General features: G+C 52.5%; 2 protein-coding genes and 2 long non-coding RNA genes across 5 annotated transcripts; 2 read left to right on the top strand and 2 right to left on the bottom strand.

Moving 5' to 3' along the window:
* Positions 1-6,040: 6,040 nt before the first annotated feature.
* On the top strand, positions 6,041-10,157 carry LOC146753305 (uncharacterized). The gene is made up of 8 exons (XM_085530836.1): positions 6,041-6,188; positions 6,345-6,406; positions 6,709-6,862; positions 7,056-7,312; positions 7,513-7,598; positions 8,096-8,220; positions 8,683-8,794; positions 8,995-10,157. The coding sequence occupies exons 1-8, from the start codon at positions 6,086-6,088 to the stop codon at positions 9,728-9,730; spliced, it is 1,635 nt and encodes a 544-aa protein (XP_085386962.1). The 5' UTR covers positions 6,041-6,085; the 3' UTR covers positions 9,731-10,157.
* A 2,804-nt stretch (positions 10,158-12,961) lies between these two features.
* On the bottom strand, positions 12,962-14,289 carry LOC146753304 (uncharacterized). 2 transcript variants are annotated; one of them, XR_014940242.1, is made up of 3 exons: positions 14,085-14,289; positions 13,934-14,010; positions 12,962-13,510 (listed from the first exon to the last, which is right to left on the bottom strand). It is a non-coding gene; the product is annotated as an uncharacterized LOC146753304 (long non-coding RNA). The 2 variants fall into 2 exon arrangements; XR_014940243.1 differs by having other exon boundaries at positions 13,934-13,989; positions 14,085-14,202.
* A 1,204-nt stretch (positions 14,290-15,493) lies between these two features.
* LOC146753302 (uncharacterized) lies at positions 15,494-21,523 on the bottom strand. The gene is made up of 3 exons (XR_014940241.1): positions 21,422-21,523; positions 17,710-18,402; positions 15,494-15,682 (listed from the first exon to the last, which is right to left on the bottom strand). It is a non-coding gene; the product is annotated as an uncharacterized LOC146753302 (long non-coding RNA).
* On the top strand, positions 16,969-18,626 carry LOC146753303 (uncharacterized). Its single transcript, XM_085530964.1, has 4 exons — positions 16,969-17,894; positions 18,006-18,077; positions 18,181-18,249; positions 18,358-18,626. Exons 1-4 carry the CDS (start codon positions 17,153-17,155, stop codon positions 18,609-18,611), a joined length of 1,137 nt encoding a protein of 378 aa, XP_085387090.1. The 5' UTR covers positions 16,969-17,152; the 3' UTR covers positions 18,612-18,626.
* Positions 21,524-26,794: the final 5,271 nt, after the last annotated feature.

The raw sequence follows: 26,794 nt of genomic DNA, 5'->3' as shown, positions 1-26,794 counted from the left end.
TAGAACCCTATAGGAGCCCCATAGTACCCCATGGAACTCTATAGGAGCCCCATAGAAAACTATAGGATCCCCATAGAACCCTATAGGAGCCCCATAGAGACCTATAGGAGCCCCATAGAGCCCCATAGAACCCTATAGAAGCCCCATAGGGCCCTATAGGAGCCCCATAGAGCCCCATAGAACCCTATAGGAGCCCATAGAGCCCCATAGAACCCTATAGGACCCCATAGAGTCCCATAGAACCCTATAGGAGCCCCATAGGACCCTATAGATCCCTATAGGAGCCCCATAGAGCCCCATAGAACACTATAGGTGCCCCATAGAGCCCCATAGAACCCTATAGGTGCCCCATAGAACCCTATAGATCCCTATAGGACCCCATAGAGCCCCATAGAACCCTATAGGCCCCATAGGCCGCCATTACCCCTCCCCCCCAATCCCACCCCCTTTTAGCCGTGCTCTGATTGGTCGAGAGGTGAAGGTGGCTGCACGTGACGTGGCGTCGACCAATAGCAAACCTCAGGCATCGAATAGGCAACAGACCTGGAAGCGCGGAGCCGAGCGCTGATTGGTGGAGAGCGATACGAGCAATAGAACCACATTTAAAGGGACCGCGACCCCATAAAGGACCATAATGACCCTATAACCCCATATAGGGGCCGTATAACCCCATAATGACCCTATAACCCCATGTAATGACCCTATAACACCATATAGGGGCCTTATAACCCCATATAGGGGCTCCATAACCCCATAATGACCCTGTTACACCATAAGGACCCTATAACCCCATATAGGGGACCTATAACCCCATAATGACACTATAACCCCATATAGAGGCCTATAACCCAATATAGGGGCCCTATAACTCCATATAAGGAACCCATAACCCCCTATAAGAACCCTTTCATTCACGGTTTGAACGAAAAATCCACCTGCGTCCGTGACAGGGGCCGTGGGCCGAAAGGAAAAAAGTTAATTAGGAAAAGAAAACAGCGGCAACGATCTAAGGAGGCACACTTATTTACTAAATACTATATCGAAATACAGGATAACACAATATAATACAATATAATTGAAAATTGAGCTAACGAATCAAGCAAAATAGGAGAGAGAATGAGTCCCGTAACCGAGAGGCCTACTGTGAATCTGGGCGAACGGCTGAAGGCTCCCACACACTCCCCTGAACGCCAGAACTCGAAAGACGTCAGTCTGTTCTGCGACAGAGTTAATATAGAGTCCAGGTCCCGTGACCCATCGTGTTGCTCTCTGGGAGATGTAGTCTTCTTCTGTAAGTAGCAGATTCAGTAAAATTATTCATGCTTAATATGTTGTTATGATGTGGAATACTGATAGCAAAATTACAACATTATTAAACCATGACATTCCACCCCTTATTCTACATCATTATATTATGTTTATACATACATACACACTCATATGTATAATTGTGAATAATCAGCAACCTTATTTTTCTCAACAATTTATATTTATTCCATACAAATCCCTAAGTTGAGAACAAAACTCTATAACCTAACTTACTATTTATTAATTTTGAGAAAATGGCAAAACTGCCAGAAAAAGGAAAACACGTCAGCGGTGGAGGAGAAAGGCAGTGCTAGTAGGGCGTCCCCCACATCAAGGTGCACTCATCCTTTCCCAGCCACCACAGCAGTTTTCCCTTTGACTTATACTTCTTTCCATGTGTGCTCTACACATGCATGGCCAGTGCACAATATAGAGTCCAGATGGAAAAACTTGCTTACAAAATGCCCAATTAAGATATATAGGAAGAAGTGTTTCCTTAACATTAATCCACTCTATCTTAAGTCCTGTACCCAACTGAACTATCTTGCACCTAATTCAAATATTTTCTGAGACTCTACCTATATATCTACAGGAAAATCATTGGCTGCACTCCCCCAACATCAAATTCCCTTGTGGTACACATTGAACATTCCCATTTTTGTCCATCACCCACCATGTGCACCCAGGTCCCTGGGCAAAGACAGTACCCCGGAGAGGTTTGCCCTTTCCAGACGCTGGAAGGACCCAAACCGTCTTTCCCAACACGCTCTTTATGTGTACTACAGGAACCTTATCTCCCTCCACGGTACGTAGGGAGCTGGATTGGTTAGGACCACTACGATTATTAGATCCTCGAGTGTTGACCAACCAGGTGGCTTCTGCTAAATGGTTCTCTCAGTTTTTATACGTTCCGCCACCCATTGCTTTCAACATAGTTTTCAACAACCCATTGAATCGTTCAATCTTACCAGAAGCTGGTGCATGATAGGGAATATGGTAAATCCACTCAATGCCATGATTTTTGGCCCAAGTGGTTACAAGGGAATTTTTAAAATGGGTCCCATTATCTGATTCAATTCTTTCTGGAGTGCCATGCCGCCACAGGATTTGCTTTTCCAACCCTAATATGGTGTTTCGGGCGGTAGCATGGGGTACTGCGTATGTTTCGAGCCACCCAGTGGTTGCCTCCACCATGGTGAGTACATAACGCTTACCATTGCGAGATCGTGGCAAGGTGATATAATCAACCTGCCACGCCTCTCCATATTTATACTTTTGCCATCGCCCTTCCCCCCAAAAAGGTTTCATCCTCTTGGCTTGTTTAATTATGGCGCATGTTTCACAATCATGAATAACCTGAGCAATAGCGTCCATAGTTAAGTCCACCCCTCGGTCTCTGGCCCACTTATATGTTGCATCCCTTCCTTGATGACCTGAAGTCTCGTGGGCCCACCGAGCTAGGAATAATTCACCCTTGTTCTGCCAGTCCAAGTCTATTTGAGCCACCTCAATTTTGGCAGCTCGATCAACCTGATGGTTATTTTTATGTTCTTCAGTAGCCTTACTTTTAGGCACATGAGCATCTACATGGCGCACCTTTACAACAATGTTCCTTATTCGGGCAGCAATGTCTTTCCACAGTTCAGCAGCCCAAACAGGTTTACCCTTTCGTTGCCAATTATCATCTTCCCACTGTTGCAGCCACCCCCATAAGGCATTTGCCACCATCCATGAATCAGTATAAAGATGAAGCATTGGCCACCCCTTTCGTTCAGCCACATCTAAAGCCAGCTGAACAGCCTTTACCTCTGCGAATTGACTTGATTCTCCTTTACCTTCAGTGGCCTCTGCAACTTGTCGTATGGGGCTCCACACAGCAGCTTTCCATCTGCGATGCTTCCCTACAATGCATGCCACCTCCTTGAAGAAAATCAAAGGAACAAGGAGAGTGTGGACTCTTCCAAGACCCCTTGCCTCTTTAGGAGCAAAACCCTATAGCTGGAAGTGTTCGAGGCAAGGGGTAAAGAATGGCATGGCTTAGTAATATTGCTATTCTATAGCAACATTATTGCTATACCTATATTATTATAAATCTCTCTATATATCTGTATCTATTATATCTATCTATATCTATCTATATCTATTATATATCTATATTAACTATATAATGTTGTATTCTCTTGCTATTCTACATCACTACATCATAGCTAATATAAACATCTAAATACAAATAAACAATAATCAAAACACAATATGCACGTGTGTCTGTATGCATATATATAGCCAGAGTTACTGACTGCACTGCCCTAGAATCAAATTCCCTTACGGTACACATCGAACATCCCACCTAAGCCCAAGCCCAACCCCAAGCCTACGCCTACGCTATTCCTAACTTCTCCCTTGTTCTGCTTTCCAAGTCCCTGGATTGGCACACTGCTTTTTGGCCTGGCAGGGCACCTGGCAGGCTGGATTTTGGCCTTGGAGGTCTTCCTTTGCAATGTGCTATGGGGAAGGGAAGGGGATCCAGTATGTTTAGTGCAGAGTCGGGGAGATTGTGATCCTGAAGTACTCAGCCAATGAGGAACTGGGGGAGAAAGTGATCAGCTTGGAGTAACTGGGCCTAAAAGTTGCAACGCTGCTTTCTGCATGCTCTCCTGCTTGAAGGGGACCTGCCGTTGCCGTTGCAATTGCCAATCAATTGCCATCCTGATAAGTGATCTAGATATTTCTTCACTGGGCACCAGAGGGCAGCACTGGTCATCAGAGCCCCATTATCTGACTCAGTTCTTTCTGGGGTGCCATGTAGCCACAAGAATTTTTTCTTGAGACCTAATATGGTGTTTAGAGGACAGTACTGCATGATGGGATACTGCATATGTTTCAAGCCGCCCAGCGGTTGCCTCCACCGTGGTAAGCACATAATGATCTGGACAGGCTGGATGGCTGGGCTGAACCCATTGGGATGAGGTTCAACAAGACCAAGAGCCAGATCCTGCGCTTTGACCACATCATCCCCAGGCAAATGTTCAGGTGTGGGGCAGAGTGGCTGGAAGGCTGCGTAGAGGAACTGGACCTGGGGGCAGTGATCGATGCTTGGCTGAACTTGAGCCATTGGTGTGCCCAGCAGGCCAAGAAGGCCAACAGCATCCTGGCTTGTATCAGAAACAGCATTGGCAGCAGGAGCGGGGCAGTGATTGTCCCCTTATACTCATCTCTGGTGAGGCCGCACCTCCCGTGCTGTGTCCACTTTTGGGCCCCTCACTGCAAGGAAGACATCACAACCTTGGAGCGTGTCCAGAGGAAATGACTGTGGTCATCTGAAGGCTTTGTTGGTTGTCGGAGGGCTCCACTGGTTGTCAGAGATGTTCATTGACCATCAGAAGGCTTCAGTGATCGAGAAGGGGTGTCACTGGTCATCAGAGGGCTTCGTTGGTCATCGGGAGATTGGAGGTGTCTGTGGGAGGGGATATGCGGACTTTGGGTAATGGGGTTGGGGCTCTGACACAAGAGGCATAAAGCAGACCCAAAGGAGGGCCAAGTGTCTGCAATAAGAGAGCGGCTAAAAGGAGGGTGACGTGGTCACACTGTGTCCATGCAGATGTGGATCAAAGGGTGTAGGGTTCGGGAGGAATTGTATGGAGGAGCTGAGAGAGAGCAGAGGGAGGGTATTGGGGCTGCTTGGCAGCATGAGGAGCTCCATCCTTTAGGACTTTGGAGCAGGTGATGCGACAGGGTGGGGAAGGCCACAGGGGTGCAGGACATGGTGTGCATGGCATGGAGCTGGGGAAGGCTCCCAGCACTTTGAGGTGGCCACAGCCAGGCAAGGACAGATCCCAGCTGTCCCTGCTGAGCATGAGAACAAGGACACAGACACGCAGCGTGTAGCTTTGCTGAGGGATTTATTGATCATCATGGGATGTCACTGATTATCAGGGTCTTCACTGGGCACCAGAGGATGTCAGAGGGCAGCACTGGCAAGGAGGAGCCTTGTCCCTGCAGGGTTTGTCCCCAGGGACTCAGGGCAGGAGAAGGACTGGCAGCAGCCAAGAGACCCAGGGCAGGACGTTGAGTCCCCTGGGGACAGAAGCCACAGCCCCTGTCCCACCTTAATGATGAATCTGGGCCATCCATAGGGCCTGCCCCCTCCAGATCCGTTCCTCTGCGCAGCTTCATGGAGTGCAAGGGAAGGGCTGGAGGTGACAGTGCCCAGGTCCCCTGGAACAGGCCACAGACAGTCATCAATTAATGCCATCATGACTATGCCATGAATTAATTCCCAGCCCCTGATGCCCGGTCCTCAGGGCTGCGGAGACACCCAGCGTCCCCCAAGTGCCCTGTGGTGCAGGGGCCCATTGTGAGCGCTAGAACAACGTGGCCAAGTCACGGTCCTGTAGCCTGCTCAGCCCCAACTGCCCCCCATTGCCTCCTTCCCCTGCCCATTGCCCACCAATATCAGGAGGGAGCCCAACAGCAGCCCCAGCGGTGTCCCCAAGGCCCATGGAACTGAGAGAACAGCCACACATCCCAGCCCCGTCCTCGCCCCAGGGTCACCCCTCAACTCACAGCTCCAGGAGAGGGAGAAAGCAGAGATGGGTCAGCACTGTCAGGCGGGGCAGGCAGCAGTGCCAGCATCATAATGGGCAGCTGGCCATGATGTCACCACATTGCCGTGGTGACGTTTGTGACACGGCCACCCGGGAGGGGGGTGAAGGCAGAGCACGGAGGAGGGTCCTGCATCCTGAAGGAGCATCTGGTACAGAGCAGACGCATCTGAAGGATGAGCTCCAGCATGGCCGGTGCCGAGAAGGAGCAACCCGGGATGAGTGAGAACGGCCCCAGGGCGGGCCTTGCCTCTGGACAAACATGCGCTAATACCAAAGGTACACGGGCCCGCAGCCACCACGGGAGCGGTGCTGCAGCCAGTCTTGGGATGGAGATGGCACTTTACATCTGCCACCTCCCTCCTGCCCAGCAGTGGGAGGGGTGCCGGGAAGCGGCAGGTGCAGAGTGTGACCTGCTTTTCCTTTGATCTGCAGAGCGAGTTGCCGTCTGGGATGCGGTGGCCGCCTTGGTACACGAGAATCTCCTGGTGCACAAGGTGCGTTTGTTGGCTGCCGGGTTCCTCCTCGCCCTGTCCGGCTCAGCCTGGACTTCCTCTGAGTCTTCCCCTGCACACACAGCAGGAAGCTTACCCCGTGTTTCCCTGCTGAGCTGCATTTGGGAGGGAGGGCGAGGGGAAGGAGAGGGCTGTGCAGCCCCAAAGCCGTCCCCGCTGCCCTGGCTTGTGCCTCTGAACAGCAGGAGGGGGCTCCTGAGATCTGTCCCCGCAAAGGACCACCTCCAGCTCTTCCTCCAGCCAGCCCGTAACGCGTCCTCCCTCTCTTCCTTCTCCACTCGCAGGGGGTCTGGATTCCCACCTTCGGCACCTTTGACATCATCTCCAGGGAGATCAGGATGGAGGACGGGACTGTGACCCTGTGCTGGCCCGTGTTTCACCTGGCCAGCAACCTCATAGCTATGCACCACCTCAAGACCCGCAGGGGGTCCCTGCCAGGTAGGAGGGGGGATTAAACCCTTGCTGGATTCGTGGACAGGGCAAACAGGGCCACCGCCTCCCTTCTCAGAAGCAGACCTCCCCTTCTGGGGAGCCTGTCCAAACGCGGGGCCAATCTGGATGATGTCCCTTAGAAGCAGTTCTAGGTGGAACAGCAACCGTATCATCAACCCTGTATCTGGTATTTTCTCAGTCGAAAGGAAGGTGGAGCCCCTGCAGTGCAGCCAGGTGGCTGCAGCCGCCTCTGTGAGCTGGCAGACAGTGAAGTCGTGCATCCAAAGCACGGTGTCGCTGCTCTCCAGTTGCCTGCAGAATGGGGAGAACGTGGCCGTGGTCCTGAAGGATGTCGGAGTGCTCCTTATTGACGGGCTGACTTTCCAAATGAAGTTCTATTATGACTTCCTGGAGAAGCTGTTGGGGAAAGAGAACTTCAGGAGAGCCGTTCGCAAGGTGAGCCGTAGGTTTCTCCATAGCCTGGGCAGTAACATCAGCCTCACTCAGCCCGCACACGGCTCACCAGGACCTGGGCAGCTGCTCGAGCTGTGCAGGTGCTGCGGTGCTGTCAGCTCTCCCTGCCTCGGGCTCCTCGTGTCCCCAGTGCCTCAGCCATGACCAGGACATCCCACAACCTCCCTGTTCCTCCCTTGCAGGCCCCCTCGCTGATGGACATGGGGGTGTCCCGTGTGAAACCAGTGGCTTCCCTGGTGTTCTCAAAATGCCTTGTCGTCTTACCCAAGTGAGTATTTTTCTGCTGCTTGATGCAGCTGCTCAGCTCTCATTCTGTAGCGCTTGTGCCTCATGTCCGTCAGTGTCCTGCCCAGGAGGATGTGCCAGAGAATCACAGAACGATTGGAGCAGGAAGGAACCCGAAAAGGGCACCCGGTCCCACTGCCCTGCGGAGAACAGGGACACCTGCCTCCAAATGAGGTTGCTCTGAGGCTGGTCCAGCCAGGCCTTGAATGCCTATCCAGGCACCCAGCACCTCTCTGGGCAAGACATCCCAGTGCCTCGCCACCACCCTCCAGCTAAAACCTTCTTCCTCCCATCCCAGCCAGTCTTCCCTCTTTCTGCCTGAAACTGATTCCCCTCCTCCTATCCCAAGTGACCGTGCTAGCGGCTTTAGAAAGCCTTCATGCGGCATGAAAATGTGCCTGTGAGCAGACAAGCAGAGAGAGCAGCAAGGATTGCTGTTGCACTGCGTCACACCGCTCACTGCCTTCTCCTCGCTTACAGGTTCCAAATGGAGTTGGTCCCCAAACTGCCGCCCCTGATACAGCGCAAGTCCTCCGGGAGCTTGTCTGGGTCACAGAAGTCAACAAAAGAAGAGACTTTGCCACCTCTTACTGGGGCCAAGAAAGGTGAAGTGGCTTCCAGCTCCTTTCCACAGCACGGGCAATCAACTGGTGGTGGGCAGACCCTTGCTGACCTTCATCCCAGGGCTCTCACTTGCATCAAACCTTCCTGCTGGCTCAGCACGGCCTTTTCCCCTTAGGTTGTGGTTGGCCTGTCCAAAAGGAAGGTGCTGGGTGTGACGTACCCCCATCCCTGGCTATGGCAGGAGGATGTGGGGATCTCAGGCCCTGCCCTCCCGCAGTGGAAGGACAGGGACCTCAAAAGTCACCCTGCCACCTTCTTGTCACCAGCCAGCTCCTCTTTCCCAAAGCCAGCGTCCCTCCTGCAGCCCAAAACAGAGCTGAACTGCAGAGAGGGGGAGTAGAGACAGAGATGGTTTCAGGGCGGGTTCTGGGAACAGGCCTGAGTGCTGCTTGTGAGCGAGCCAAAGGCTTGACGGTGAATCTCCTCTTCCTTCCCAACTGCAGTGAGATTTGACAACACTCCAACATATATTAGACGCCTGAGCACTGCAACTGTTGATGGAGAGCAGTTGCGAAGGATAAAGAACAGACTGCGGAGGGAGAGCATTGCCAACAGGTGAGGCTGGAGGCTGTGGGCTGGGATGTGCGTGGGGGTGACCCAACGAGAGCCCATTCCCTAACGCCAAAGGGTCGCTGCTTGTTTGTGGGCGCCCGAGAGTGCTGGGATGGGGACGCCAGGATCCCCCCAGTTCACAGGGCTGGCCCCTCTCCACATCTCAGCCACTCAGGCGGACCTCTCCCGCTCTGTCCTTTCAGTGTTCTGCCACCCATCCGGGCAGTGCCTGAAGCCCCAGAGCAGCCAATGAGCTGCCAGCTGCAGGGCCTGGAGGGAACAGAGAGCCGAGAAGGGCTGGGCCGAACAAGACGCATCAAGTTCCTCGATGAAGAAGGAGGACCAGAGGAAGCCCAGCGTGAGGGTGCGCTGCCCGAGCTGCAGGAAGCCAAGGCCTCGTGCAGCCAAGAGCCAGCATCGTCCTCTGGGTCCGCGTCCAGCCTATCCTCAGAGACCCCAGGCAAACCATCCAGGCTGGCGCTTCGGGCATGCGACTCGGTGAAACTTCTCAGGCAAAGGGCTAAGAAGATCAGCGAAGCGCAGGAGCAACCAAAGGAAATGGCAGCAGCAACATCTTGTGGTGAGACCTGCCTGCCCGAGCAGTCCTCCCACAGCAGATCTAGATTGCTGCCACCCATAACGGAAAAAACAGGGTCTCCCACTGAAAAGGTGGCAGCGGAAACATCTCACGTAGATCCCAGCCTGCCCAAGGAGCCCTCTGTTGTCAGATCTGGGTTGCTGCCACTCATTAAGGAAGGAGCGGGGTCTCCCGCTGAAGAGATGGCAGGAGCGGCTTCTCATGGCGAGACCAGCCATGAGTCCCCCACCATCACATCCGCATTTCTGCCACCCATAAGGAAAGAAACAGGGTCTCCCAGGAGTCAGTCTCCAAATACCAAAGCCCCACTCCGCAGGAAGGGCACACCCTACCCACGCTGATGTGGGTGTGTTGTGCCCAGGACAGTCAGAGCTCCACTAGAGGCTGCAAAACAGCTGCTGAGTCCCACTTGTGCCATTGAGACCCATTTGTGTCATTCCTGCATGCCACCTCCTTGAAGAAAATCAAAGGAACAAGGAGACTGAGTGTGGACTCTTCCAAGACCCCTTGCCTCTTTAGGAGCAAAACCCTATAGCTGGAAGTGTTCGAGGCAAGGGGTAAAGAATGGCATGGCTTAGTAATATTGCTATTCTATAGCAACATTATTGCTATACCTATATTATTATAAATCTCTCTATATATCTATATCTATTATATCTATCTATCTATATCAATTATATATCTTTATAATATTGTATTCTCTTGTTATTCTACATCACATCATACTTAATATAAACATCTAAATACAAATAAACAATCAAAACACAATATGCACATGTGTCTGTATACATATATATAGCCCGAGTTACCGACTGCACTGCCATTTGTGCCGTGTCACAGCCCCCCAGCTCCCACAAAGCGGGGAAGCAGGGGCAGCCGGGCCTGCTGTGCAGATACATAGGCAGGCATACAGATACCTCACATGGCATCGTGGCTCCTCTGCCTTGTTTGGTTCCTGGCAGGTTTGTTTTCAGACAGGCACTCAGCCAAGCCTCTACACCCAGAGCAGCCTTTACATCTGGCAGCCGGTCACAAGTGGTGTCCCCAGGGCTCGGCACTGGGGACGCTCCTAATGAATGCCTTGATCAGGGATCTCGGCCAGGGCATTGAGTGCGCCCTCAGTAAGTTCACAGACAGCACCGAGCTGGGAGGGAGTGCTGATCTGCTGGAGAGGAGAAAGGTGCTGCAGATGCAGCTGGAGAGACTGCATTGGTTCCGTGGTTGGGCTGCAGTTGGACTGCAGGACCTCGAAGCTCTTCCCCAACCTGAGCAATTTTAGGATTCCATGATTCCAAACGCATCACTGATCCAAATGCATTCCATGATCACAGAATCACAGAATCACCCGGGTTGGAAGGGACCTCAAGGATCATGTAGTTCCAACCCCCCTGCCTGGCAGGGCCACCAAACATACACCTTTACTAGATCAGGTTGCCCAGGGCCCTGTCCAACCTGGTCTTGAACACCTCCAAGGACGGGGCATCAACAGCCTCCCTGGGCAGCCTGTTCCAGGGCCTAACCACTCTCCTAGTGAAGAACTTCCCCCTAACATCCAACGTAAATCTTCCCTCTTTTAACTTAAAACCATTTGCCCGTGTCCTGCTATTGTCAGCCCTTTTGAAGAGTTTAGTCCCCTCCTGCGAGTAAGTTCCCATCAGGTATTGAAAGGCTGCAATGAGGTCACCCCGCAGCCTTCTCTCCTCCAGGCTGAACAAGCCCAACTCCCTCAGCCCGTCCTCATAGGGGAGGTGCTCCAGCCCCCTGATCATCTTCCTGTCCCTCCTCTGGACCCTTTCCAAAATCTCCATGTCTTTCTTGTACTGAGGGCTCCACACCTGGACACAGTACTCCAGATGGGGCCTCACAAGAGCAGAGTAGAGAGGGACAATCACCTCCCTATCCCTGCTGACCACCCCTCTCCTGACAGAGCCCAGGATCCCATTTGCTTTCCGAGCTGCCAGAGTGCACTGTTGGCTCATGTTGAGTCTTTCGTCCATCAGGACCCCCAGGTCCTTCTCTGCCGAGCTGCTCTCAAGGACCACTCCTCCCAGCCTGTACAGGTGCCTGGGGTTCTTCCAGCCCAAGTGCAAAACCTTGCACTTTGCTGTGTTGAACCTCATTAGGTTGACCTGAGCCCAGCTTTCCAGTCTGTTGAGGTCCCTCTGAATGGCATCCCTTCCTTCCACCGTATCGACCGCACCACTCAGCTTGGTGTCGTCAGCAAACTTGCTGAGGGTGCACTCCATTCCCTCATCGATGTCATTAATAAAGATGTTAAAGAGCACCGGTCCCAAGACAGACCCTTGAGGGACACCGCTTGTTACCGGCCTCCACCTGGACATAGAGCCATTGACCACCACCCTCTGTCTGCGGCCTTTCAACCAATTGCTTATCCATCGAGTTGTCCACCCATCAAATCTACTTCCCTCCAATTTGGAGATGAGGATGTGATGGGGGACCATGTCAAAGGCCTTGCTCAGGTCCAGGTAAATGACATCGGTCGCCTTCCCTTGGTCCACCAACGCTGTCACTCCATCATAGAAGGCCACAAGATTAGTTAAGCATGACCTTCCCCTGGTGAAGCCATGCTGGCTGTCTCAGATCACATGCTCATTCTTTATGTGATCGAGCATGTTGTTCAGGAGGATCTGTTTCATCATCTTCCCAGGCATGGAGGTGAGACTCACCGGCCTGTAGTTCCCCGGGTCCTCCCTGCTCCCCTTCTTGTATATGGGAGTGATGTGACCCTTCCTCCAATCGTCTGGGACCTCACCTGACAGCCACGACTTCTCAAATATGATGGAGAGCGGCTCGGCAACAACCTCAGCCAGCTCCTTCAGGACCCTGGGATGTGCGCCATCTGGCCCCATAGACTTGTACTCATTCAGTCTAAGGAGGCACTCTCGGACTTGCTCTACCCTTACAGTGGGGAGGGATTTACCTCCTTGGTCCCACATAGAGGTATGGGGGTGCAAGACTTAGGGACGTGAAAAAGACTAGAATCCTGGCCACCAGTGAAGACCGAGGTGAAGAACTCATTCAGCACCTCAGCTTTCTCTTCATCTGTTGAAGCCATTTCTCCTTTTAAATTTACCAGAGTAGGTACGCCCATTTTGGCCTGTCTCTTCTGGCCAATGTACCTGTAGAAGGTTTTCTTATTGTTTTTCACGTCCCTCACCAAGTTCAGTTCTGCCTGCGCCTTGGCTTCCCTGATCCCACGTCTGCAAGTCCGGACGGCATCCCTGTATTCTTCCCAGGTGACACAGCCTTGTTTCCAGAGCTTGTACGCAAAGCCAAAATCTCAGATTACTTTTGGAGTTATCATATTGCATGTGCAAACACTCATTGGTCAGGTCCTGTAGAGGTAAAAGGATTACCTCCTTAGACAGGTTTGATGTTTTACACAGGTTTCCATGCAATGCAGAGATACATTGTGTCGAGGCCAACACCAGGGCCTACAAACCCTTCACAGAACGAAGGAAAGCAGTAAAACACCACACTGATTTCCAAGCCTTGGTACTCCCAGAGAGATGGAAGGGAGGGCTTCCAGTATAACATTGTATCACCTGTTATAAGTCATTAACTGAAATTTCAATATCTGACATAGACATTAAAACATTTTAAATTAGGAGTGTGCATCTCTGTAGGAAAAACAAAGATACAGTATTACACATAAAATACAAGATAAATCACCAGCAGCAATAATAAAAGACAGGCTGAAACGCTCAAGTTGACACTGAACATGACACTTCTTCAAAACAATGGCTCTGTTTTATAAATGACAAATTAGCCATTGCACCTGTCTGCTGGGATTAATACCGACTTGGAATCTGTTGTTCTGCGTTCATTACTATATCCAAAGTCTTTGCAAAACAGGCTGTCTTGTTCTACTCTCAAAATAAAATCAGTCAATCTATACATGAATCTGAAAACATATGAACCAGAGCAATTCCAAGTCCCTTTACCTTCAAACACTTATCCTGGATGTAGGTTCTTCCACTGGACTAAGGCTACACACTGTCCTGTCTTTCTTCTTGCCTTTTGAGTATGCTAAGGTGCTCGTCTCAGATCCAGTCCATAAGAAGAGTCAGGAGTCCATAAACTTCAGAGTTCAGTGGTAGCTGTAATATATTCACATATATTCACAAAGCTCTTTCAGCTTTCAACTTGATGATCTTATAAACTTCTAACCTCGCTCCTATTTAGAAATGCTGTACTAGAAACATAAAGCCCATTTTTACAAAGCTCTTATGTGTCTCAAACCCTTACTGCAACAAAACATTCACAGCCAAAACAAACTAGTTTTACACAATCTATGGGAATCAATTCAGAAGCTGTCTAAAGGCTTGCTTCATATATTCCCAAACTGAAGAATTCTTATGTTGTATTTTTCTGCGTAAGAGTACAAGCAAAATGGTGGGCAATCCTGCTGAAAACAATGCCATGCCTCCAATCCTTCCCACACCTACCATCCTCACACCCTAAAACTCTCAATGGGGAATTACTTTTCACTTCTTTCAACTCAGACATTTCATTTAACATACCATGCAAACTAAATTTAGCCTCTGAAAAGTTCAGCCGGCTGTGGTAGTGTGTCCTTCTGCAAAAGAAAACACAAAAGCTACTGGGACTTGGAACTACTTTGTATATCGAGATCAGAAGGAACTGAGAAGTTTTCAAGTACAAAGAACTTACTTTTCCAGATTGCTTTTTCCAGACTGCTTTTCCAGCAGTGACAACAAGCGCAGGCAGCCCGGAGGACACCGCAGACACTGATGATCTGCTGGCATGCATCAATGATGATGAGTTTGGGATGGTTGCAGCGAGACAAGAGCTCCTCCAGTCTGAAGATCTCCATCACCATCGCTGCTGTCAACAACTTTGTTGCTTTGTTTTCTTCCTGGCTAGGAGAGATGGTCATGCACTGAGCAAAGGGTGTGTTGATCTGGGGACACTGGGCAGTACTGCTGACACTGGGAGGTTCACTGGGGAGCAATGGGAGGCTATTGAAAGCCACAGACAGCACTGAGGTGGCACTGAGTTTGCACAATGACAGTCTAGACAATACAAGGAGGCAGTGGGAGCTTATTGGGGAATGGCAAAGAGCACCAGGGGGCACTGGAGAGCTTTGGACAGAACTTGCCATGAGGAAGGAGGTTCAGACAGTACCCAGGTGGCACATTCTAACCTCATTCATTTCCTGCTCTCCAGCATCTCACCCCTGACCCCACGCTGCTTGGCTCTGCCCACAGAGATATGTTCCATGCATTCCCACCCTGATGCCGTCACTCAGTGGCACATTTGTCACCAACAGGCTCGCCGTGGGTCCTGAGGAGGGCTGGGGGTGTCCTGTGAAAGCAATGCCAGTGACAGACCTGGTCCTGAGCCCTGGAACACACGGATCCTGGAAAACTACCTTTAATGCTGACAACGTCAGCTTTATCTCATCCCCTTGGGACTCCATTTGGGGGCTTTGTGGGAGCTAACCGCTTCCCCTGTTTCAAGCTGGTGCTACCCCTTGCTTGTTGATGCTTTGTGCTCTGGCAAACACGCCCATAAAGGCTAAAGCAACGCTGCACCCTCACTTTAAGTCAGACATCGTTCAACCAGTTCAAATATTCCCAGAAGCAGAAATACAAAATAGAAATCCTTTGCTAAGCAAGCACACGTCTACCTGCCTTTGCTTCGCAAGCACCTTCCTTTCCCCGACCTCGGAAGACGTCTGCTCTTTCATTTTTAGCAATGCCCCTGTACACAATTGAAAGCCAAAAGGGAGAGTCCACACCACATCTGTGGTCTCAGCAGAGTTCACAGTTACCTCAAATGCACAGAGCACCTACAAAAGCGTCACAGAAGCTCCAACAAGGAAGGAAAACAAATCCAGGACACAGCAGAGGGCTCCCAGCTCTCCGTAGGTGACACCTGCTGCGTGGGCACAGGATGCACAGGAATTGCACCTCACCTCTCCCCCATTTCTACAGGCATTGAGAGGTATTGCAGAAAGGCACCGTAAGGCTGGTGGAGAAGACTGGCTGTACATGAGATTTCTCACTTCCCTGGTGCTACAACACTGATTGTCTAGATGACGAATATCTGTCTAAAGACCTGTCTAAACACCTCTCCTCAGAGACTTGCCCAAGAGGCCAGAGCCATTATTCCTGTGTGGCAGGCTGACTCACAGAACAGCAGGCTTCTCTTCACGGCACATCACATGGACACAAACAGGCTGCCGCTGCAAGGAAGGGAATTTCTCCTGAGCGTCTCACCACAGACGCTTCCTCTGCTCTGCTTTCCTGCAAAGACACGAGGATGAAAGCCTCAGTTCCTCCGTGCAATGACTGGCAGCAACTCCAAAAAATCCCCCATTCAAAAGCAGTTCCCACAGACGCACAATGGAGTCCTGCACAGTTAACACAAGCTTTCACTGCGGCCTTTGGAGAAACAAGCAGCCTTGGTGGTCCTGGTTCCCAAGGGCTCTATTTGATCACCTTTCGGGCACAGTGTGAGAGCTTCTCTCCTACAAATCTATGCCCCGAGTACCTTTCTCCACCCCAAAACTAATTCCGACATAGAGCTGCGGTGCAGGCATTGGACGCTGACCAGAACAGGAGAAGAGCAGGAAATGGGAAGAGCGGATACAGATAAGACAGAACGAAAGAAGAGCAGAAAAGCAGAAGAGAGGAATGAGAAAGGATGCAGGTAAGAAAGAAGAGCAGCAGACAAAAAGGGCAACACAGGAAAGGACCGGAGACAGGCAAGGCAGAAAAACAACGGGAAGAGGAGAAGAGCAGAAGAAAAAGGAGAGGGTGAAGGTAAGGAAGACGCGCAGACGAGAAGAGCAGAAAGGGAGATGAGTGGATAGAGGTAAGGCAGAAAGGCAGAAGTGGAGAGGAGCTGAAGAGGAGAAGAGTGAATGACTGTATGACAGAAGGACGGAAGACGGGAAGAGAGGACAGAGGTCAGTGAGAAGTGCAGAAGAGAAAAAGAGCAGAAGGGAGGAAGAGAGGGCAGAAGAGCAGAGAAGGAAACGCAGCCTGGAGCAGAAGAGCAGAGAGTGGTCGGAAGAGAAGAACAGTAGAGCATGAGAGGTGCAAAGAGGATGCAGTGAAGTGGGAAGAGCAGATGAGAAGAACAGGAGAGGATGCGGGTAAGAAAGAAAAGCAGAAGAGGAGAAGACATGCACGATAGGAGTTAGCATCCAAGGAAAGAAAAAGAGCAGAAGAGCTGAAGAGGAGTCAGGGAGAAGAGCTGAAGGTTGGATGGTGGATGAGGAAAGGGAAGCAGCCAAGAGGGAAGAGCAGCAAAGACAGTGCTGTGTGTTCTGCCCCAAGATACGTTGGAAACCAGGAGAAAAGGTCCACGCTCTCAGGTTAGAGATGGGACAGGAAGGATGTTTGGGTCTGACCAATGGAACCATGGCAAGCCTGGGGGAAAGGGGCTGAGCCCAACGGTCACAGAAGCCCCGTTGGGGGAGGGGCTCCCCTAACTGCCACTCTCCAGCTGTCATGGCAGGTAAGGCAGCAGGCTCCCCCTGCTCCCGTGCTTCAGCTGGCCCCAGCTGAAGCCCCAGATCCCAGCTGAAGCCCCACATGCCACCCTTGTGAGCCACATCTCAGCCCAGCAGCCCAGCAGCCCAGATCTCAGCCCAGTGCCCCTTCTGGCCTTTCCCCACAGAGAGAATCCCTCGAGGAGCGCTGACGGTGCCTGTGACGCCTGAAGCCACTTTCATTCAAGCCACTGGGCCGCCACCGGACCCCGCCTGGATGCAGCCCACCATTCGCGGACCGATGCCGGTACCACCCCAACCCCTCCCTGTCCCCAGTGCCACCCACCTGGTGCCTCAGGCCTCTGTCTGGCCTGGGGTACCAGGTGTCTGGGGACAGGCAGCACAGCAGCTGCCACCTGGGGGCCTGCCCCCAACTGCGGGGCTGCACTCACCGCTGCTGCAGCTGCTGCCTGGGGGGCTGCACCCACCGATGGCTCCCCCCGCTGCCCCTGCTCACTGCTGGGGACATCCCCTGCTGGCAGGGACGCTGCTGCCCCAGCAGCCCATGGGGCTGTGGCCTGGGGCCGTGCCCCATGCAGAGCCCCCGCAGCCCGCAGGCACCTGCCTGCCGCAGGCCCCCGGCCGCCCCGGCCCCCCGACACTTCTTTTGCAGGTACCTGCACTGCAGCAGCACGTGCTCCCCGTGCCCTGCACCCTGCCCGCCAGCTGGGAGCCGCCCATGGAGCCCTTGCATGACGCCGTGCTGCTCATGGAGGACCAGGGGCACCCAGCGCCCACCCATGGCTGCCCCCTTCCTGACACGGCTCCACTCACCTGCAGCGCTGCCACGCCGCAATCAGGCCGTGAGTTCAGGGGCTGCAGAGCGGGCGGCTGGCTGTGGGAAAGCTGCCGGCATTGCCCCACTGGAAATCTTCTGGCTTTTCCAGCATGGACAACAAGCACAGGCACCCCGCAGGACACAGCAGACCTGGATCATCTGCTGGCATGGATCGACCACGGTGAGTTTGTTGGCAGCACAGCTGGCCAGGCTTGGTGGTACCCAGTGCTCCCAGCTGTGGGAGAGCTGCCAGCATTGCCCCACTGGGCAATGGATTTTCTTCCTTCCCCAGAAGTCACATCCGAGACCGCCATCCAAGACGACAGCACAGACTTTGACCAGCTGCTGACATGGATCAGCCAGGGTGAGTTTGGGGGCAGCAGAGCTGCTGGGGGGTGTCTGCATCGAGTGGCTGAGTGGGAAAGCTGGAACTGCCCCACTGGGCATTTTCTTCCTTCCTTTTCCAGAAGAGACATCCAGCAGCAACAGATGTGAGGATGACATGGAAATGGACAGTTTCCTCACCTGCATTCTTGGTGAGTTTGTGGCTTACAGAGGTGATTGACGGGTGGCTGTCTGCACCCAGCAGGTGTGGGAAGGCTGCCATCATCCTTCTGCTCTGGGGGATGCTCTTGCTTTTTCAGAAGCGACGAGTGCTCTGGAGGTCCCCCAGCACAACCAGGGCGTGCCTGCAGTCACAAGAGAGGGGACCAAAGAGAACGAGAATAACACAGAGCACCCTGATTCCCCGGGGGCCAGCAGGGAGCTCAGCAAAGAGCCCAATCCTGAATCAGGGCTCCTTGCAAACCCGCTCTGGCGGCAGCCAGCATCGCCTGAGCTGCCTGAGCCGACCCCCCTGGCTGCCCCCGCACCTCCGTCGCCCCGCATGCACATCTGATGGAAGAGGCGCGGCGGAGGCAGCCCTGGGTGCATCTCAGACGCCTGGCACTGCCACCCGGGTGCATCTCCTGCCGGCTGGCAGACAAGGACAAGCAGCACGGGGACAGCAGCCAGCCGGCCAAGCACCCCGTGCCTCCTCTGATGCAAACTGGACAGCTCATGGAGGAGGCACGGCGAAGGCAGCCCCGAGTGCTTCTCACCCGCCTGGCACTGCCCACCCCACTGGCTGCCCCCGCACCTCCGTCGCCCTGCACTGCACACCTGATGGAGGAGGCACGGCGCAGGCAGCCCCGGGTGCTGCTCAGCCGCCTTTGACTGCCACCCGGCTGCATCTCCTGCCAAATGGCAGACAAGCAGCACGGGGACAGCAGCCAGCCGGCCAAGTGCCCAGCACCCACCTGCACCACCACAAGAGGCCAGAGCAGCGTGCACAAGCAGCACACTGGCAGCCAGTGTCCCCGCCACAACCAGGAAGCCACCGCGCTGCCAGCATGTTCCAGGACACAACCACTGGCGCTAGGCGGAGCTGCCTGTGTCAGCACGGCGGCCAGCAGGAGGACTCGGTGCCCATCACACCCCAACAGCGGCTCCAGCAGGAGCGGACCAAGAAACCGGCCCACTTGATGGAGCAGGAGACGTGGCCGTAACCGACCAAGGCGCTTCCCTGTAGCCCTGGGCTCCTGGCCGGCCCCCACAACACACAGAGAGCAGCGGCAGTGTTCCAGGGGCACCAGCACCAGCCCCAGCCCTACCCCTCCCAAACTGGGCTGTCCACAAACGGCATCTTGGACTGGGGCACTGCAGGGCTCTGAAGCTGATGGACCGACAAAGCGTTGCACTGTCAAAGCTCCGGGCTGGGAAATGCTGGGTGGGGGGTGGGAAATGGTTGGGGGGGGAGGGGAGGGGAATTCTTGGGGTGGCCAATATTAGGGTGGGAATTGGGGGTGGCTGGCGGGTGGGAATTGGGGGTGGGGAATTGTTGGGGTGGGGGAGTGGTTGGGGGGCTGGAGGTTGGGGTGGGAATTGGTGGGAATTGGCGGTGGGACCTTTTTGGGGTGGGCAATGAAATGGCTGTACTCTGCTACTGGTGGGGTGGGAATCTGGGGGGGCGTTGTAATACCAGAAGAATTTTACAGAGCAGCAGCCATGCATCAAGAGAAGGGCTTCACAGAGCAGCAGCTGTGGAGGGAGAAACAGCATGAGAACCAAGGACACCTCTAGGAAAAGAATGAGTAGCTCGCGGCTTTCAAGGGGGGTCTTTGAAGGGGGGGTTGTTATTGCGGTAGCTTTCCTCCAGTTGGTGTGTATGGTTTTAAACGGCCTCGTCTGTCTGCTATAAAAGCATGGCTTTTCGGGCAGTCGATGGACGCAGCCATATTTAACCATACTGCTGTCTGGCTGTTTGTCCTAGCACGCTGACCTTTTGCCTTCAGGTTCACCAACTACTGTCTCAGGAACCAGAGTTATTAGGCATTATCCAGGTTATTGTGTGCTTCTACTATGTTAATAGATTGGATGTGAATCCAATAGGATCTGATGTTACCAATGGTGCTGGAATCTGCGGCAATAATCATTGAATGTATTAGTAATGCTCGGTTATGATGCTATTACCTCTCTTATATCCAACTAATTTGGATTTTTCAAATATGACCACGCATCACTTGAGAGGAAGGCGCACGCTCATAGAACTGAATGGGAGAGTTGATTTCATTTTCCAAGCAGGCGTTCCACTTGGGCTCTGTATCACGCACTGGCCATGCGGATATGGAGTACAACTGGAAGAAATCCCTCAGACCCTGAATGCAGGAGAGAATGTGTGGTGGGTGAGAGAGGAAAGGTGCACTTTGAAGCAGGGGACGCCCTGCTGGCACTGCCTGTCGCATCCACCACCAACACGGTTTGCTCTTTATCCTGCACCACAGCTGCTGCTCTGTCAAGTCCTTCTCTTGATCCATGGCTGCTGCCATTCTTCTTGGATTACAACAGGGGGCTGGGAGGTTTTTGGCAGAGGGAGGGAAGTTGATTGGGGGTGGGAGTTTTAGGGGGTGGGATTAGAACGGATTGTTAGGGTGGGAAATGGTTGGGAATACTGTCATTTCTTGACTGTTTGCTACGTTCAATGATTACATGTCTTTGCCATATTTCTGCCTGCCTGCAGCCGTTCCTTCAGTTACAAAGCCCACCTCCCCAGGCCCCTGGGCCCACCTTCAGGGCAATGTGAAAGGACAGCAGAAAGGGCAGTGTCCCAGATGTGCCACCACCATTGGACCCATCCCTCCCCTCCTCAGTCAGTTCTGCGTGGGAATGGAGGGATGAGAAAGGGGGATGGACGGGAATTCTGGGAGAGCTGAGTGGCTCAGCCTGGAGTGGAGGAGGCTCACTGCCATCCCAGACACAGCCATCAGTCCCCAGGTGCAGAGAGGACTGAGCCAGGCTGCACCCTGCAGCACCCAGCAGCAGGATCCCAGTCTGAGGCCTGCCTAGGTCGTGTGGCTGCGCTGCAGGCTGAGCTATGGAGAAAGCCCCACTTGGAGATTTCTTCGCTCCCTGAATGTTCCCCCCTTTCTCCATCTTGCTCTGCTCCATCCCCAGCCGCAGCCCGGCGTCCCCGACATGTTGCTGTGCTTGCAGAGCTGGACTTGGCCCTTGACCTGTACAGGCCCCTGTCCCCACCTGTCGGATATCCACCTTGCCTTCTCACCCCTCTCTCTAGATCCAGTTCACGCCCCATCTATCTCACCTCCATGTCCCACCTACGTCCTCTCTACGTCTTTTGGTCTCCCCCAAACCACCCTCACGGTGCCTTACCTCCTGGCAGGCTCAGGGAAGGAGCACCCGGTGCCCTGAGCCCACAGGCCCAGCCCTGCACAGCACTGCACACAGCACTGTCATGGCGGCGCCCGGTGCTGCCGCACAGCATCCTGGGAGTGGTAGTTCCTGCGGGGCCTGCAGCTCCCAGCAGGCCCTGCAGCTCCCAGCAGGCCCGGGCGAGGGCAGAGGGGAGCAGTGCTGTCAGCCGGGAGCTCGCCCAGAGAGCCCGATGTTCGGAGCACTTCACACCAGGAACTTTGGACTCGGCTGCTTCTGTCCACAACGTCCCTGAGCTGCTCAGGAAGCACAACTGTCTCACCCTCTGAGAGCTGGGCTGTGCAAAGGAGGCTGCAGTTGCAGGCTCAGCTCTGCCCTGTTCCAGCAATGCACTTCCTTACAACTGGAGCACTGTCACGCTTGCTTCTTGCTTCAACGGAGCAATCGCCCACCGCTTTGCACACCTCTGTGCTCATGCAAATGGCCACCACCCCATCCTTGCACACACACACACACACACACACACACACACACATGTACCACCCCATCCCTGCACACACACACACACACACACACGTACCACCCCATCCCTGCACACACACACACACACACACACACACACACACATACCACCCCATCCCTGCACACACACACACACACACACACACACACACACACATACCACCCCATCCCTGCACACACACACACACACACACACACACACGGACCACCACATCCCTGCACACACACACACACACACACACACAAGTACCACCCCATCCCTGCACACACACACACACACACACACACACACACACACACGGACCACCCCATCCCTGCACACACACACACACACACACACACACACACACACACACGGACCACCCCATCCATGCACACACACACACGTACCACCTCGTCCTTGCACACCCTCCCACATGCGTGCACAAATCTCTGCAGTGCATGGACACACCCGTGCACACCCACATGTGCAACCCCAGCACGGTCCACAGCTCCGTGCACGCTCATTTGTGCATGAAGACGTGCACAGCGTTGGTCACAGCCATGTGCATACACACAAGTGTGCAAGAAACACAGCACACCTGCAAACACCTTTTTGCACACATGAATGTGCAGCGCACACCCTGACATTCAGCCCCATCCTTGCACACATACACGTGAAAGAACATCCCTTCACACACTGCTTAGGCACGTGCATCCACATGCTTGCAGACGCTCTGCACATCCACGTGCAAATACCATCCAGGAACACTTTTGCATCTTCACACATGTACAGTCCCAGCCCTTTGCACACCCCTTTGCTCATACCAATGTGCACAACCCCATCCTTGCACTCCATGCACGTGCGTGCACACACATTTCCCACCCATCCTGCACACACTCACACTTGCACTCACACACTTTTGCTACCCCACTTCTCCGCACACTCCTGTGTACACGCACTTCTGCAGCTACTTTTCCCATCCAGCAGCCGGCAATGCTCCAACCTGAGGCGTGCCTGGCTGTGAGAGGAACGTCTCAGTGGAAGCGTGGCTGTTCCTCCCCTCTGACGGGGCAGATGGCGTGGGACAGAAGAGGAAAGCAGAATGCGCCCACACTTTCTTTGTGGCTCCTAGTTCCTGTCTTATGGTGGGAAATGAGCTGAGCCTCTCTGCCTCTCTATGATGCTTATCTATGTACCTCTGCCATCATCTCTATACACAGATGTTTCTTGATGCAATGCTCCACACAATGAACCTGCAGATCCCAAAGGAATCCTTGGCTGCTCTCCCCCCCACCTGGAGGTTGCAGGGTGCTGGGCCTCCTGCCTGTACTTCCTTCCTGGCGCCATTTGCAGAAGTCAGACATTTTATAAAGGAATTGAAATCCTCGACTGAAGATCCTATAAGAGTAGCAGAACAATTAGATCAATTTCTGGGGCCAAATTTGTACTTGTGGATGGAAATGATGTCTATTATGGATATGCTGTTTACTGGAGAAGAAAGAGGCATGATTAGGCGAGCAGCTACACAAGAGTGGGAAAAGAATAACCCTCCTGGGCGTCCTGGACTGGTACCAGCAGAGCAAAAATAGCCAGTGGAAGACCCCAGCTGGGATAGTAATAATGCACAACATCGGCAAAATATCGGTGAGACATAATAATGGCTGGGATTAGGGAGGCAGTGCCCAAGTCCCCGAATCTTACCAAGGCATTTGGGATTCAGCAGGACAGGGAAGAACCCCCCAGTGATTTTCTGGAAAGGCTTAGAGATAAAATGAGAAAATACTCGGGAATGAATCCTGAGAATCCTGTAGCCCAAGGGCTTCTAAAAGTTAACTCTGTAACCAAGGCGCTGCCAGATGTGCAAAAGAGGCTTCAGAAGACAGATGGATGGAGTAAGAGGTCTCTGGGGGAGATCTTACGAGAGGCTCAGAGCGTGTACGTTAGAAGGGGAGATGAGAAGGAAAAACAAAAGGCAAAGTTAATGGTTTCCATGGCAGAACAGGTGGTGAAACAAAGAATGGGTAATAGGGAAAAGAAAATTGGAGGAAGGTTGTGCCCTGGAGGGAGGCAGGGAGAAGGAAGATCCCAAGGATATCCAGTGAGGCCCCAGTTGCAACCAAGTGTAGGGAAATGCTTCTGGTGTGGTCAGCCAGGACACATAAAGAAAAACTGCCCAGAATGGAAAAGTTACCAGCTGCTTTGAATTCAGAATAGGGGGGTCCGGGGCTTTCAAAACTGTGGTCCCACCAGGAGCCCCTGGTAAATATAAAAGTGGGACCTGAAGGGGAAGAAGTTGTGTTTTTACAGGGCCAGCTTGTTCATCGCTGGCCCATAAGGTGTCAGGACTCAAATTAAGAAATGAGACCTTAAAGATAAATGGGGTAGAGGGAACTGGGATGAAAGTATCGAGTTGAAACTGGGGTTTAAAGCAATCACAGGACAATTATTCTACGTACCTGATGCAGGGACTAACTTGCTGGGGAGACATCTCATGATGAAACCAGGAATACAAACAACAACGTGTCAAGATGGAATTACTGTATCAATAAATGTATTAACTGAGGCAGATGAGAGAGGGATAGACCCTGTGGTTTGGGTCAAAGAAGGAAATAGAGGGGGATTAAAAATAACCCCTTTGAAAATAAAAAATGCAAGCAAAATATGAAGTCATAAGACAGAGACAATATCCACATCCATTTGAGGGACGTATTGGTCTTAAACCTGTAATACAGTGATTACTAAGGGATGGGTTGCTGGAACATGGCTGTCACCTTTCAATACCCCCATTTTGCCAGTTAAAAAAAACCGATGGTTCCTACTGATTAGTGCAAGATTTGAGAAAAATTAATGACATAGTACAAAATATAGTGGCTCCAAACCCAAATACCTTGATGAACAAAATCCCAAATGGGAACAGGCGGTTCAGTGTTATAGATTGAAAGGATGCCCTTTTGGTCTTGTCCATTGGATCTGAAAGCAGAGACATATTTGCCTTTGAGTGGGAAGATCCTGAGCGTGGGCGGAAACAACAGTATTGGTGGACAGTTCTAGCCCAGGGGTTCACAGAGTCACCCAATTGGTTCGGGCAAACCTTGGAACAAATATTAGAACATTTTCGGCCACCAGAGGGAGCATTACTCCTACAAGATGTAGGTGACCTCGTGTTGTCAGGGTCAGAGAAAGTGGGAGTTAAAAGAGCCACAAATGAACTGCTAAACTTCCTGGGGAAACAAGGACTGAGAGTGTCAAAGAATAAGCCACAGTCTGTGGAAAGAGAAGCCAAGTCTTTGGGACACCTGGTCTCTGAGGGAAAGTATAAAATAACCCCAGGGAGGATTCAGGGAGTTATCGAGCTACCCATGCCCAGAACAAAGAGGGAACTGAGAAAATTCCTGGGGGTCCTACATACAGGGCTGCTGAAAAAAACCACCTAATTACTGCCCAAAACATTGCCCTGAGCTCTGCCCGCATTCTCCACCAAAAATGTCACGGAGTTCTCTCTAGAGCTCACTCCGGGACAGTGGGCACAAATCCGGGGCAGCAGGAACAAAAGCCCCCCCCTTTTCTCTATCGGAACAGCGCGGCGCAGCCCGGCCCGGCCACGTGCGTTTCAGGAGAGGGGAAGGGAAGGGAGATTGCGATTAGGTCTAACAAAAAATAAGGGAGAAAAAAGGTGATCTGAGAACGAATGGCAGTTTAATAACCTAATAACACTAAACAACAACAAGAGAGTTTCAACAAAGAGAATACCAAGTCCCCAATCTCACCGATGGAGCTGTGGAAGGCAGGAAGCTCTGACCACGTTGTCTCCTCGCAGGAAGCCGGCCAGCAACCCCGTCCCCTTCCTCACTTCCCTTCCGGTGCCCCTCCCCACATGCCCATTAAAGCAGCCCACAGAAAAAAACTTGTCCCCTTTACTCCCATTATGAGGCATGGTGTTCTGATGTGGAATACCAACACCAACCAAATTGCAAAACCATAACATTCCACCCCTTATTACACATCATCACATCATGCCTAACTTTTATCAACATATAAACAGAACAGTAGTTAACATGCATTACATATGTACATACAGATATATATATATATACACATGGAATCACTGGCTGCACTCCCCCAGCATCAAATTTCCCTGTGGCACACACTGAACATCCCCATCCTTCTGCATCACCCACCAGGTGCACCCAGGTCCCTGTGCAAAGACAGTTCCACGGAGGGGCCTCCCCTTTCCAGAGGCTGGAAGGACCCAAACTGCTTTTCCCAGCATATTCTTTACATGCACCACAGGAACCTTGTCTCCCTCCACGGTACGCAGGGAGTTGGACTGTGTAGGGCCGTCTCGGTTGGCTGATCCTCGGGTGTTTACCAGCCAGGTGGCTTCTGCTAGATGTTTCTCCCAGTTCTTAAAAGTTCCACCACCCATCGCTTTCAGCGTGGTTTTCAGCAAACCGTTGTGGCGCTCGATCTTACCAGCGGCTGGTGCGTGATAGGGGATGTGATAGATCCACTCGATGCCATGTTCTTTGGCCCAAGTGCTCACCAGTGAATTTTTGAAATGAGTCCCATTGTCTGATTCGATCCTCTCTGGGGTGCCATGTCGCCACAGGATTTGTGTCTCTAGGCCTCATATGGTGTTTCTGGCAGTGGCATGGGGTACCGCATATGTCTCAAGCCACCCAGTGGTTACCTCCACCATGGTGAGTACATAATGCTTACCATTACGAGTCTTTGGCAGGGTGATATAATCAATCTGCCATGCCTCCCCATATTTATACTTTTCCCATCACCCTTCCCCCCGGAGAGGTCTCATCCTCTTGGCCTGTTTGATCATGGCACAGGTGTCACAATCATGGATGATCTGCGCA

Source organism: Coturnix japonica, unplaced genomic scaffold (assembly GCF_054131305.1).
Source record: "Coturnix japonica strain WE unplaced genomic scaffold, WE-NBRP24 Scf039, whole genome shotgun sequence".
Taxonomy (NCBI): Eukaryota; Metazoa; Chordata; class Aves; order Galliformes; family Phasianidae; genus Coturnix; species Coturnix japonica.
This window is presented reverse-complemented; position numbering and strand designations above follow the sequence as displayed.